This window comes from Siniperca chuatsi, linkage group LG15 (assembly GCF_020085105.1).
Source record: "Siniperca chuatsi isolate FFG_IHB_CAS linkage group LG15, ASM2008510v1, whole genome shotgun sequence".
Lineage (NCBI taxonomy): Eukaryota > Metazoa > Chordata > Actinopteri > Centrarchiformes > Sinipercidae > Siniperca > Siniperca chuatsi.
In genome coordinates this window covers 3,289,455-3,303,718 of record NC_058056.1, presented here as the reverse complement: position 1 = coordinate 3,303,718, position 14,264 = coordinate 3,289,455, and the positions used below count along the sequence as shown (strand labels likewise).

The window sequence follows — 14,264 nt, the reverse complement described above, 5'->3', positions numbered from 1 at the left end:
GTTTCACATGACTACATTTACTGTTTAGATCAGTGAAGTCTGTAAATGATCCTGACTAAGTTTTGGGACGAGGGCCCAGTGGTTTCTGACGAAATGTCGAAAATAGGATTTTGAGAAAACTGCAGATGACTTGAGAGATTAAAATGGACAAATTTTGACTCTAGGCCAGGGCGTTTAAGATAATTGCGAAAACGTAAACTTTATTATTACAGCATCACATTGAGGTCAATGTGTGTCATATGTACCTGGGGGTGGAATTGCAATCCACCTGCCGATTTTTATGTTTCTAGGTCTTACGGTTTTTGCTGCACAAACACTTTTTAGCAGAGAAAAATAAGACATTTTCACGGGGTCACAATAGGCAACCTTCAAATTAATGACCTCAATAAGCACTTGAAAACACATCACATGCATGAAACCTGAACCTTTATATCCCCAGAGAAGGTGACTTACTGACTGACACTACATAGACATGATTTCCACACACCTTCTCACAAGTTGAGGCAATGACATCACGTGAAAATATTTTGGTGAAGTTCGATCAAACATTTGGCAAAATACAAAATGTTGTGCATACAGTACTAATTACAGCAAGACACTGGACTCAGTTTTTTTGTGATCAACTTTTTATTGAAATTGTCATATGAAAATCGTTGTACATAAGGCACTATAGACAGGGATTCTTGTGCATACAAACAGCATGTAATGCAAACTATACACATCACCATTGCCTTGCAAAGAAAAGGAAGAAGAAAAGACAAGAAACAAAAACACATACATACAGTACATACTCTGAAATATAAAAACGAAAAATAAGTTTAAAAAATAAATAATAATATAAATAATAATATATATAAAGGGGAGGGCATTAGATAATGTGTGTAGGTCTTCTTACATTCTATCAAAATGACACATTGTATCTGTGGGAGGAAGTGTGGATTCGAAAGAGAACCAATGAGGATATCCCAGGCTTCTACAGTGGATGCCCGCGCTTTATGAATTAAAGCTAATGACCTTTCTATAAGAGCAATATCTTTAAACTGGTTCAACCAGTCTTTCATTGATGGAGGCTCAGGGGAGAACCATGAATGTATTATGGTCTTCCTCGTGGCAGTTAAACCTGCAAATATGATTTTCCTAAGGGCTAACCTGGTGTTATCGCTGAGGGTGGAGTCACCATTGAATAAAAACAGGGTGGGCTGTTTAGGGATTGGGAATTCCAAGATATTTTCAAGATCTGTAACCACCTTAGACCAAAGATTAGGAACAGAAGGGCATTCCCAGAAAACATGAAGGTATGTGCCAACAGTATTCTGGCTACAGTTAGTATAGTTTGGACAATCTGTGAGCTTCATTTTGAAACGTCTGTATGGTGTGGCATAAAATGTATGCACAAACTTATAGTGAATGAGCTGATGTGCTGGATTTTTGATGAGATAAATATGTTAGCCAGCAAATGTTGTCCCAGTCAAGTTGAAGGCCCTGTTCCTCAAGGTCACGGTTCCAGGACTCAATCACCCCCAGAGATGTGGCCTTCTTAGAAATTAAATCATTATAAATGATGGACACCAACCCAGCAGAGGATGTTCAAGGATTAACCCAAGTGCTCAGTGGATGAGAGGGTAAAGGCGAATCCCACAGAACTCCATGGGCACGGAATGCTGACCTCAATTGCAGGAAGAGAGAGAATAACACTCTTTAAGCTTCTGGAATAAAAGTAATCCATTTCTATCATACAGCTCTGGAAGACTATGGACTCCCCCAGAGGCCCAACTGTCGTTGAAATATGACCAGAATTCAGTAGTAAATTGTAATTATACCAAAAAGGAGAACAGTCGCAGAGCTTGACATTACAACTCACATATTTCTGGACATCGAACCAAATTTGCTATTAGACTATCTCTGGATGTCAGATGATATTTCCAGTTTATCATAATTTCTGTGTGATATATCAGCGAATTTGGTTATGTGTAAACCTAAGTATGTAAAAGCAGAGTTGTGACACTGAATATTCGGAATATCTGGTAATGTGAAGTGTCTTGCTGAGGCATTCAGAGGAACAAGAAGAAGAGAGTTGAGTGAGTCTGTTCAGAGAACGGACGCTTTTGATCAGATTCTAGTGTCTGTATTTCACTTTCTAATTGCGTTATTCAATGTTTTCTGGATGCCTTTAAATGAGAAGCAATTGAAAAGGATTCTCCATTTATAAAGCATTTAGTTTCCCCAAAGTATTTGGGTCTCTAAATTAATTTCTAAGAATACCATGAGATTATTTTTCAATTGTTTCAAGAACTTAGAATTCTGGAGTAATGTATTGAAGCGCCACCTATATGTATGTTTACAGGTGCTCTGCAGGATCTGAAAATTATATATCACTGGGGCATGGTATGAAATTATAATAGGAAATGGAGTTAATAGTGTGGGAGAGAAACAAATATATAGTCAATTCTTGAGTATGTCTTATGTGTGGCAGAGAAAAAAGTATAATTCTTAATCATTGGTTTCCGGAGGCGCCATGGGTCAGTAATATTCAGATCAGAAATAAATGTGTTGATCCCACAGGATGATTCTTGAGTTGGATGTATGTTTATTGATTTATCTAAATTTATGTCAAACACCTGACTGAAGCAAGACATATTTTTGTATTGTCAAAAGCAGACCTATGTCAGTCTTCCAGCATTGTCTTTAGCAGAACTTTCAATACTCACACACTAAGTTCCTGTCGAATATGATAGCGACTCCGTTTGACCTTTTCACAGCAGAAGTGTAAGCAGCATACTTGTAAAACCTGTTCTGAAATCTATTATTTTCAGGTGTGTTTCTTGGATCAGAGAATTGTAAACACTTGGTGCGTTTAACTGGCGAGTTTAGACCCCGGACATTCCACAACATTACATTAAAGGGTTTATTCCTAACCGGGTTTGTGCCATCGAATAAATAAGAAGAATATGACATGTACGTCTACACAAGAAGGTACCTTTCAAATATGAAATCAAAAATATGAGACAGCGACCTTTACATAAACAGCAAGGCTTCAGCGATAAACATATAAAACATATGACAAAATGTTCCATCTGCAAGAGATAATAGGTTTTCTCTTAGGCTGGAGAGAGAAAAGAGAAAAAAGAAAATGTAATACAAATAAAATCTCTACTAGCTACCTGTTGCTTTTAACTGCGATGCATATCTCCAGTCAGAGTCAGTATAACGTTATGTATCAGAAACCTTACTAGATAAAAGCTTGTAAAATAAAGTAGATCTCTGGTCATCTTAGAATGAACCTAGACATACTTAATGTACCTTAAGTGACACGAAACAGTATGCAGCCTGGAGCAGTCTGCTGTCAGGGGATCAGGTTGACTCAGGTACAGTGTTCACTGAGATTTCTTCATCAACAGATGTGGTGGGGGATGGAGTGTGGGGAGCACTGGGTCTGTTTGGTGCAGAACGTGGAGACCTGTCGAGTGCAGATAAACTTCTCAGCATCTGCTATGTTTTCAAAGAAATGTAGCATGCCGTTGTGCTTGACTTTCAGGATGGATATCTCAGAAACGGGCATAGGCCACTGTTGGCAATCTGTTTCCTTAGCACATCTTTCTGGAGGCTACCCACATCATGTTTGACCGCTCTCATGTTCACTGTTGTAGTGTCAGCATGATGTTCATTTTGTAAATTATGGTCACATTTTGAGTAAAATAGACAATGAAGCAGGGTATGCTTTAGGGTGTGGCTACCTCGTGACTGACAAGTTGCTGTCAATCAGGATAGAGGCGATGCGTATCCACTGCACTGTGTACATTAACTAGTCGTGAACTTGTTTTTGGGACCCTATTTCAGTTCATGAAAGTTAATTGTAACAAATGTCTTGTTCAACATTTGGTATACTAAAAAACACTCAAGTAGTCGGTTGTTAATTTTTCCAGTAAGTACATTTTGTTTTAAGCCTGTTTTTCGCTAGCCAAAATTTGCATCCCAATTAATATCACAGTTAATGTGAATTACAGAAGCACCTTGCTAACCTAGCTGGCGCTAGCTGATAACTTAGCATTTGCTAAGCTCCCCAGCTCCACCCCCTCGTCCAAATATGGTCACTGGTTGCAAAAAACCAAGATGGTGATGGCCAAAATGGCAATATCGAGGCTTCAAAACGGTAGTCCACAAACCAATGGGTGACGTCACGGTGACTATGTCCACTTCTTTTATACAATCTATGGTCTGGACCAGACATGGGCAAACTACAGCCCATTTTTTCTTTGAAGTCCGATCAAAGGCTGTCTGCCTAATATGCCAAGAAACCGTCTCGGTTTTCAAAGAGACGATCACTTTGCTACAAAGCATGCTAACTATGCTAGCAAGTAGTCAGCGCAGGAACGGGCGGCTACGGCTCAGAGATTGGCAGCTAATTTACAGACTCAGCAACGTTTTTTTCACCAGCAAACTGCGATTCAAGAGTCAAGTACCAAGGCAAGTTTTTTGCTGGCATTCAAATTAGCAAAAGCTAGCAAGCCTTTCTCCGAAGGCGAGTTTTTAAAAGAATGCATGGTAGAGACGGCAGGTGTCTTGTGTCCGGAGAGCCAAGGCAAGTTTGAAAAAATCAGTTTGTCACGCAGAACTGTGACTCGCCGTGTGGAACTGATTGACGAAGATATAGCCAGCCAAATAAACAAAAAAGCTGAGTCCTTCAAGTTATATTCACTAGCACTGGATGAAAGCAACGACTTAAAAGACACTGCTCAGCTCCTAATTTTCATCCGAGGGATTAATGATAGTTTTGAGATAACGGAAGAGTTTTTGAGCATGGAGTCCCTGAAGGGAACAACTCGGGGAGAGGATTTATATAACACGGTGTCTGCTGCCATCGAGAGACATAAGCTACCTTGGAGTAAACTTGCCAATGTCACGACGGATGGATCACCAAATTTAACTGGAAAAAACGTTGGGCTGCTGAAAAGAATCCAGGATAAAGTGAAAGAGGAAAACCCAGAGCAGGATGTTATTTTCCTTCACTGCATCATCCATCAGGAATCGCTTTGCAAGTCTATATTGCAGCTTAATCATGTCGTGAATCCAGTCGTTAAACTTGTCAACTGTATACGCGCACGGGGACTTCAGCATCGTCAGTTCATCAAGTTCCTAGAGGAAACTGATGCGGATCATCAGGAGTTGCTGTACCACTCTCGTGTCCGCTGGTTGAGTTTGGGCAAAGTGCTTCAACGAGTGTGGGACCTGAAAGAGGAGATTGGCGCATTTTTGGAGTCGGTGGGGAAATCTGATGAATTTCCTGAACTAAGCAACAAGAACTGGTTTTGGGATTTTGCGTTTGCTGTGGACATATTTTCACACTTGAATGAGCTGAATGTAAAACTACAGGGGAAAGATCAGTTTGTGCACGACATGTACAAACATGTTACAGCCTTCAAATCTAAGCTAACTTTATTCTCCAGACAAATGGCAAACACATCTTTCACTCGTTTCGCCACACTTCGCACGCAGAAAGAGGCGACCCGAAACGCAAAGAAATACAGCAAATTACTGGATGACCTGCACGGAGAATTCAGCCGTCGCTTCTCTGACTTTGAAAACATTGAAAAGTCACTTCAACTGGTGTCCTGTCCCCTGTCGCAAGACCCTGAAACCGCACCACAAGAAGTGCAATTGGAACTGATCAATCTTCAGTCTGACTCAGTCTTAAAGGAGAAGTTCAACTCTCTTAATCTGAATGACTTTTATGCTTCACTTAACGAAGCCATGTTTCCAAACCTCCGGAAGACGGCACAGAAGATGCTGACTTTGTTTGGTTCGACCTACGTATGTGAGCAGACATTCAGCATCATGAACATCAACAAAGCCCCTCACAGATCCAGGTTAACTGACCAACACCTCGGATCTATCCTGAGAATTGCCACAACAAAACTTACTCCAGATTTTGATGAACTGGCAAAACAAGGAGTTCAACAACACTGTTCCCACTGAAACTGAACTTGCGTTTTTCTGCTGTTTATTGATGCACTGGCAAAAAAAAATAAATCAACAAGTTGTTGATCTTTTGGCACTTGATGAAACTGAATTTGTGTTTTTCTGCTGTGTTTATTCAACTGAAATTTAATAAATTAATTATTAATTTAATTAATGCATTTGGAAAACAATTTGTACAATGAGCCTTGCATATTCATGCTTTGCTACTTGTTACAGGCCAAATCTCTAATGTAATATACACACACACACATATATATATATCCTGGCCCCGCCCCTCTGTCAAATTTTAGAACCCATTGTGGCCCGTGAGTCATAAAGTTTGCCCATCCCTGGTCTGGACCCAAAGAATCCAGGGGGGGAAAAAAAGTGTTTCTGAGCGTTACGGTTAAAAAGTTTAAAGAGTTGTGGGTGAGATTTCCAACCTATCTGCAGAGTTTAGGAACTATAGCTGTTATGGTTTCTGAGATCCAGGTACTTTTAGGGAATAAAAAGAAGAAGAATCCAAGCAGATACAGGTCGCTGTTTGGACCCCTAAAAATAATTACTACTATTAGGGTTCAAACCGTGAAGTGGTAGAACCCTATTGAGTTTGTGCCGGTTGTTTATTATTATTATTATTATTATTATTATTATTATTATTATTATTATGCCGCGGCTCAAATTGCCGTGAGCTGGAATGAGCTAGAAACACGAAACTAGGCCCAATAACTGGAAATGATGTGCAGATGGTTCCACAGAAATTTGAGCCCAATCGGCCACATGGTGGCGCTGTAATTAAGGCCCCAAAATGCAATTTTGGAAAGGTCACGCCCCTCACACCGTGATTCCGATTGTCTTGAAATTTCAGTCCAGCTTAACATGCTCTACAAAAAAGCCTCTTGGATCATTATTGATGTTTTGCTAATTTGCATAATGTGAAAAACAGTAAAAATTAATACAACTTTGAATTTTGACTAATCTACAGCATTGTGGGACTGAGATACACGTTTCTATTATAAATGAGCAAGCTTGTTCGAAAAACATGGCCGCCATTAATCAAAATATCTTCGCAAAGGGTGGGGCTTAGAAGGAAATTGGCTATAATTCATTAACAATGAAAGGGGGGCCACAAATGCCAAAAAACTATACCTCAAAACCAGGTAGACAGAATTTCACCAAATTTGGTATGCATGCTCTAGGGGCAAATATTAAACAATATCTAAAGTGGCATATTGATTGGTGAGCATGACACATTGGCTCATAACTCAAGATGCCTTTGAGTAATCCTGATTAAACTCACCATCGACATCGCACACTATCTCCTGAACATACACACTACATTTCGTTCAAATCCGATGAAGGGGGGATGAATGGCGGAACTTTGAGTGCGCAATTATTGAAACGCTGCAGGCTTCGTGATGATGGAACAAGTGTGTGACTGAACAATCACTCCTTTCAAACAGAATTAAGCAAGCTGAAGTTACTTTGCTTGTTGCTGCCTACAGTTTTAATTTTGGCTGATCGAGCTGCTTCCTTCCGTTGAGCGAAATAAAGGTTTGAACCCGCCCATTGCTACCTGCAGCTATATTTATTATTATTATTATTATCATCATCATTATTATTATTATTATTATTATTATTATTATTGTTAACTTTATTTTTATATCACCTTTTAAAACAATGTTACAAAGTTCTGTATATAGCAAAAACTAAATTAAAACAAATCAGAACCACAATTAAAATCTAGCAAATAAATGAATGACATTGAATAAAATACAGAAAATACAATAAAATAAGATAAAAACAGTAAAAAGAACAAATAAAACACATTAAACATGGTGGAACTGGAAAAATAAGACTTTTAGGAAGCGATTTAAAAGATGTTACTGATTCTGCAGCTTCAGATCCTCAGACAGAGAGTTGCAGAGCTGAGTGGCCCTCACCACAAAAACCCTCACCTTTAACCTTGTGCCAGGACTTAAGAACAGCCAGATCTGAGGCTGCACTCTGGCCTGTAGGTGAGCAGCAATTCAGCAATATAACCTGGAGCTAAACCATGAAGTGCCTTAAAAAGGTAATCGGGAACATTTTAAAATCAATACTAAAACTGACTGGTAACAGAGGCCAGAACATGATGATCTTGTCTCTTTGAATTTGTTAAAAGCAGAGTGGCTGCATTTTGTATTAACTGTAGGCGTGAAATTGATTTTTGGCTTAACCCTGAATACAGTGAATTGCTATAATCAACACGATATAAAAGCATCTATGACCTTCTCAAGATCAGCGTGAGAGAGGACTTACAAAGCAATTCTTTCTTACAGTAATTAACAAATGTTTCAGTATTTCTTTCAGGTTATATAACTCCCCAAATCAGTGCAGTTGGCCTTCTCAGATGTCTTAATCATCCAGGCCATTATCAATTCAGAATACAGATTCAAAAATATTAGCCAATATTAGCCAATATTTTGGCAATGCATCTTAACATAGCTTTGCTGAAGTTAGTGGTTACTGATCGAACTGGATCGCCAATGTTCCTCAAATATTGGAACATTATCAGCAGTCATACTGTATCTTGGGTATAACAAGAATAATAACTTTAGATGCAGAGAAAGCATTCAAAATAGTCAATTTTTTTCTTGTAGTGATATTTGTTATTAATTAGGTCAAATTGTTTTATCTCCACAAGCTGCTGTATCGGTCAATGGCTTGTCATCTCAGGTATTTCCAATAGGTGGAGGTACAAAACAGGGCTGTCCCCTGTCTCCTTAATGCCTTGGTCATACATAGAGCCTCTAGCTGAAACTCTAGTGACCAAGTAAGTGGGATTAAAAGTAGTACCAAAACACATCAGATATCATACACAGATGACACACTTTTGTTTATGAGTGATCCATCAAAATCTGTACTAGCTCTAATCAACGTCATTGATGAATTTTGTATGTTTTCTGATATAAGATAAATTATGAAAAATCCGTCTCCCTGCCACTTGGAAAGGGTTGAGATGTGTTTCTCTGAACATTTTCCTTTTAAGTTTGCTTATAACGGATTTAAATATCTTGGTATTTCCTCTTCCCAAGCTTTCTCAAGTAAATAAACTAAATTTTCTGCCTATAGTGAATTTAATCAGACCTTCAGAAATGTTTAAATGTACCAGTATCTTTACTAGGTTATGCTGCAAATATTAAAATGAATGTCCTACCTTATCATTTTGTTGTATCCAATACAGATGTTTCCTCCTTTGAATACTCTTAAAGCCATTTAAATCAATACATAGTGCAATTCACTGACACTTTTGCACACCAACCACATCATTATATCTTGACTAAAAGACGTGTTGATTTTGCTGACGTGGTTAGTCAAAAGTTTAGACCACAGATAAACTTCAAGGTTTGAAATTTGATTTGCTCATCACATGGCATGATTAACATCCCCCTTACCTGAAACTTTGGGTAGAGTGCAGCATTGCCTGACAGCATGTCCCGAACATAGGCGATAGAGGAGGCCACACGGTCCCAGACTATGTAGTCAGTCTCATTTGTCAGGTACTTGGTAAGGTTGAAGGCATTACCATAATCTATAATGTCTGCCCTAAACAGTGAAATTAAACAGTATTTACAATCTCCGTAGGATTGGCGACATGAATGTTCACATGAATGTTTGTTTTTGGATAAAATCTTACCTTGCAAGAGCAAAAACATCATCAATGTAGCTTGTTCGATCAGCTGCATCAAACTCCTATTTGAGAGAAAACTGAGTCAAATAGAAGATCAACATAACAGCAACAGTGAGTTCTTAGAAGATTATGGTGTTAGTAAACCTTTCCGAGAAATGATAGAACACAGACACCAAAGCATTTATTTATTGAGTTCTCTGGCTCTGGTTCTTCATGTTATTACTTTTCCCCTCCATGCTCAGAAGTTGGCATCGAAGGTAAAAAGCAAAATATAAGAATTTATCTCTAAAATTTTAAATAATGTGTAACGCATATATGTAGTGTTAAATGTAAGATTGGTTGAATGTAGGTTCAGTGTGGGTTAAATATTGATACTAAAATGTTTTAGCTAGACACAAGGAATCTTCTTGCAGTGTAAAGGTATTAATAGTGTGATAGATTTCAAGAATAAACTTTGAGAAAAATGTAATAATGTTATAAGAATAAAACAGTAATTTTACAAGAATAATTGTAATATTACAAAATAAAGTAGTAATATTATTTTTTATAGTCATAATATTTCAAGAAAAATATCAATACAATATAAATTCTTAATTACGAGAAAAGAAAAGGTGTTAGACTATTATTCACATTTTCACATTGGTCAGTTAGGGAGAATTACATTACATGTGTATGTTTTAGCATTTTTTTCTTATTTATATTATTCAACATAGCATATGCTAAAGCGGATGTATGATTTTGGTGTCTATACTCTCACACCTAAGCTAACTAACAGTATAATCACCCAAAGTTTGCTTAACATCTCTAAGCAGACTTGAATCAAATAAGTATTAGTAAGTAAGTGTTAAACAGCACAGGATGAGGGTGAGCAATGTTAAGAGCAGTCAAACATACTGAGACATACTAGAAATACTGCAAAAAAAACAAATTACAACTAAAAATGAAAATATACTAGGTAGTGCGTACACATGTAACGTGTGTAGATCACTAAGAACAGCTTTACCGAGTGGTTATTTTGAAGCTGTTGACTGATAGCGTTCCACATGTGGTTGTCATGGTTGACTCTGTAGAATCCAATGTGATCATTGTTAACCTTCAGCAGCCCATCCACTGAGGGCGAGTAGTTACTGATGACATGCTCTGGAAATCAACACAGACATTGTAAGTATAGTGTTAGTGTGTGAAAAATGGACATTTTGGCTGGATCAGTCAGTTTCTGCTATAAAATATAAACCCTCCGAGTTAAGAAAAAAGACCATAGTTTTTATTTATATATACACATTTTTATTCTCTTTCCCATTCATTTGTTAGGCCTCATTTATTTTCTCACTATTAGGATGACAAAATAGATGACATGTCTTTAATAAAGACTGATTGATCATATCCAGTAAACGGGTTATGTCCCACAGTGTTTTAAAATAACTATAGTGTTGTGTGTGCTGTGTAGTAGTATGTGGACCCAAATGCAGAGTACCATGAAGCGGTATGAGGTGAAGTAGCCGGATGGCTACAGTGTTTATTGGGGTGATATGGTTTACAGGCAGGTACAGGCAGACCGGTAGACAGAGAGGTAACGAACAGGTAACAAGAAAATGGGTTACCGGCTAACAGTGGTGGAAACAGGGAAGTGAGTCCAAGGTGGCTAAGCAGTCCAATAGGGAGCAAGCAAAATACACAATCCAGAATATAACCAAGGTCCATGGGAGACAAAGAATCCAAAGCAGAACTCACAGTAAAAATGTCGGGGAACTGGGTACAGGAACCAGGTACAACAAAAGTGCACCAAACGGCGACACACACAATGTCAGGAACACTCACAAGCCAGGAACAAAACTCACCATAGGAGCAACATCAGATAGGAATCACACCAGACAGTAGAAACAATGACCCAACACTGAACAAACACAGAGACCCGGACTAACAAACAAAGACAGGAAGTAAAACCACAAGACACACAAGGAGAGGGACAAACTACAAAATAAAACAGGAAATGAAAAACCCTCAAACTATAACATATAGACCTATTTCTAACCTTCCGTTTCTCTAAGATCCTTGAGAAAGCAGTTGCCAATCAGTTGTGTGACTTTCTAATTAATAGTTTGAGGTTTTTCAGTCAGGATTTAGAGTGCATTATAGCACAGAGACAGCACTAGTGAAAATTACAAATTATTAATTATCGATCAAGCCAGATGAAACTAACCAGTTAACTAAACTTCAAGCATGCCTTAAGGACATAAAAACCTGGATGACCTGCAGTTTACTGATGTTAAACTCTGACAAAACTGAAGTTACTGTACTTGGCCCCAAACACCTCCGAGACACATTATCTAAAGATATAGTTACTCTAGATGGCATTGCCTTGGCCTCCAGCACCACCGTAAGGAACCTCAGACTGCAAGTCCTAATTATCAGGCTGCCCGAATAAGTCCCTTACGACTCTCCACTTGATCCAGAATGCTGCGGTACGTGTACTGACAAGAACTTGGAAAAGAGATCATATTTCTCCAATATTAGCTTCTCTGCACTGGCTCCCTGTAAAATCCTGAATAGAATTCAAAATCCTTCTCCTCACCTACAAAGCTCTTAATGGTCAGGCACCATTGTATCTTAAAGAGCTCATAATACCTTATTACCCCATTAGAACACTGCACTGCCAGAATCAGAAATACTTTATTGATCCCCAAGGGGAAACTGTTTCATTACAGAATGCAGGGTTACTTGTGGTTCCTAGAGTCTCCAAAAGTAGAATGGGAGCCAGAGCCTTCAGTTATCAAGCTCCTCTCCTGTGGACTCCTCCACAGTTCGGGAGGCAGACACCATCTCCACATTTAAGAGTAGGCTTAAGACTTTCCTCCTTGACAAAACTTAGTTAGGGTTGGCTTGGGTGAGTCCTGAACCATCCCTTAGTTATGCTACTATAGCCCTAGACTGCCAGGAGACTTTCCATGATGCACCTCTTTCATCTCTCCTCCTCTCCCTCTCCATCTGTATGCATTTATCTCCCATACCTGCATTTTACTAACTCGACATCTTCTCTCTCCCATAGTTTTGTGCTTTCTTGTTTCTCTCCTCTCTCCTTTTGTCGCTTCCAGCAGGTATTTCTGCCTCCGGAGCTGCAGAGTCTGAATCTGTGATTGTGGGCCACCTGCTGCCCCCGTGTTCCTGCTCGACAACTGCTACTACAATTGTTATTATTAGTCTTATTACTATAATTATCATTATTATTCCTGTCACTATCATTCCTATTATTACTACTTTATTAATATCAATATTACCACTACCATTACATTATTTTAAAATGCTAGGTGGAATTTGCATTGTGCTTTCCCTTACCCCCCCGGCTCATAGTGGAATTTGTTGGGTCTCTGTGTCATAAAGAGTATGGTCTAGACCTGCTCAATAGGAAAAGTGCAATGAGATAATTTTAAGTTGTCTTAAAGGCAGTGTATGTTTTTGATTATTTTGAATGTTTTTAAGATATTTACACAATAGTTAAATGGAGCATACTACCTTTGCTGGACTTGTCAAACATCGCTAACATATTCTTGTTGCTTTTCACAGATTGCCATTTGACTGGAATTGTCCAGTTGTACCTGTAACACAAACACATCCATTATTATTAATGAGCTGGTATACAAAACCACACATACAACAAAGACACACATAGTGGCATCTAGCGGTGAAATTGCAGATTGCAACAATTTGAATACTGCTCGCCTCACCCTCCCTTTCCAAGCATGTAGGAGAAACCCAAGGTGGCTGCGAAACTCTTGAAAAACACGATCCGCCCTATCTAGCTCTTATTTTCAGGTGATTATACACTAATTAAGACATACTGATTAATATTATACTCCATTTTTGCCAATAGCTTCTCCTAAATGTTACACACTGGACCTTTAAATCTTTTTAGGCCATCTTTAAAAATAGATTTTCATTTGATTCTGCACTGCTTTGCTTTGGTAAAAACCAACTCCTGAGAACAATATTAGTTGCTAAATGCTTCACTAGGTTCACCAGCTAGTCTCTAACTTTGTCTGATGTTTGGTGCTGGGAAGTTGGTGTACAATGGGTTTATTAGAGCTTTTTCACTAAGAAACAGCTGCCTGCTACTGCTGGAAACCAGGCTGACTCAGGGTGAACCAAAACAATGAACAGAAAGATGCTATAAAACTCTGTAGAGCTGAGGGGAACTGCAGATTTGGTGATCATTCTCTAGAGAATTTGATACTTTCTAAATCGCAATAAATTCTACAACTCCTGTCTGTGTGTACTCAATGTGGGTTACATTCAAATTACTTCGAACGATTTATGGGTTTGTTTGATCTCGTTCGAACTGTTAGAAAAAAGTGACAGCCCTAATAACTCACTGTTGCTGCTATAGCAACATAACTGTTTGGTCCATGACATGACTTGTCTTCATTGTTAGTTAGCACATGCCTTAAACAACCTCAAGCTAAATTTAAAAGCTGATAGCTAAATAAGAGCCATTGAGTAATTGTGCGATTCATAATACGAATAGTCAATTATTCGTTTCAATAATCGATAGAATATTCAACTATCAAAATAGTTGTTAGTTGCAACCCTAACCAAGAGACATCAAATTAAACTTAAATGTCTTAATAACGCTACAGACTTC

General features: G+C 38.4%; 1 protein-coding gene across 2 annotated transcripts in view; it reads right to left on the bottom strand.

Moving 5' to 3' along the window:
* LOC122861551 (glutamyl aminopeptidase) overlaps positions 1-14,264 on the bottom strand; it is a 65,856-nt gene that overhangs the window by 15,641 nt on the left and 35,951 nt on the right. For both annotated transcript variants that reach the window (XM_044166125.1, XM_044166124.1), the window contains 4 exons: positions 13,139-13,221; positions 10,632-10,768; positions 9,635-9,690; positions 9,393-9,543 (listed from right to left, as the gene is read on the bottom strand). In XM_044166125.1, coding sequence (XP_044022060.1) covers positions 9,393-9,543; positions 9,635-9,690; positions 10,632-10,768; positions 13,139-13,221 — 427 coding nt within the window. The remainder of the gene's footprint in view (positions 1-9,392; positions 9,544-9,634; positions 9,691-10,631; positions 10,769-13,138; positions 13,222-14,264) is intronic.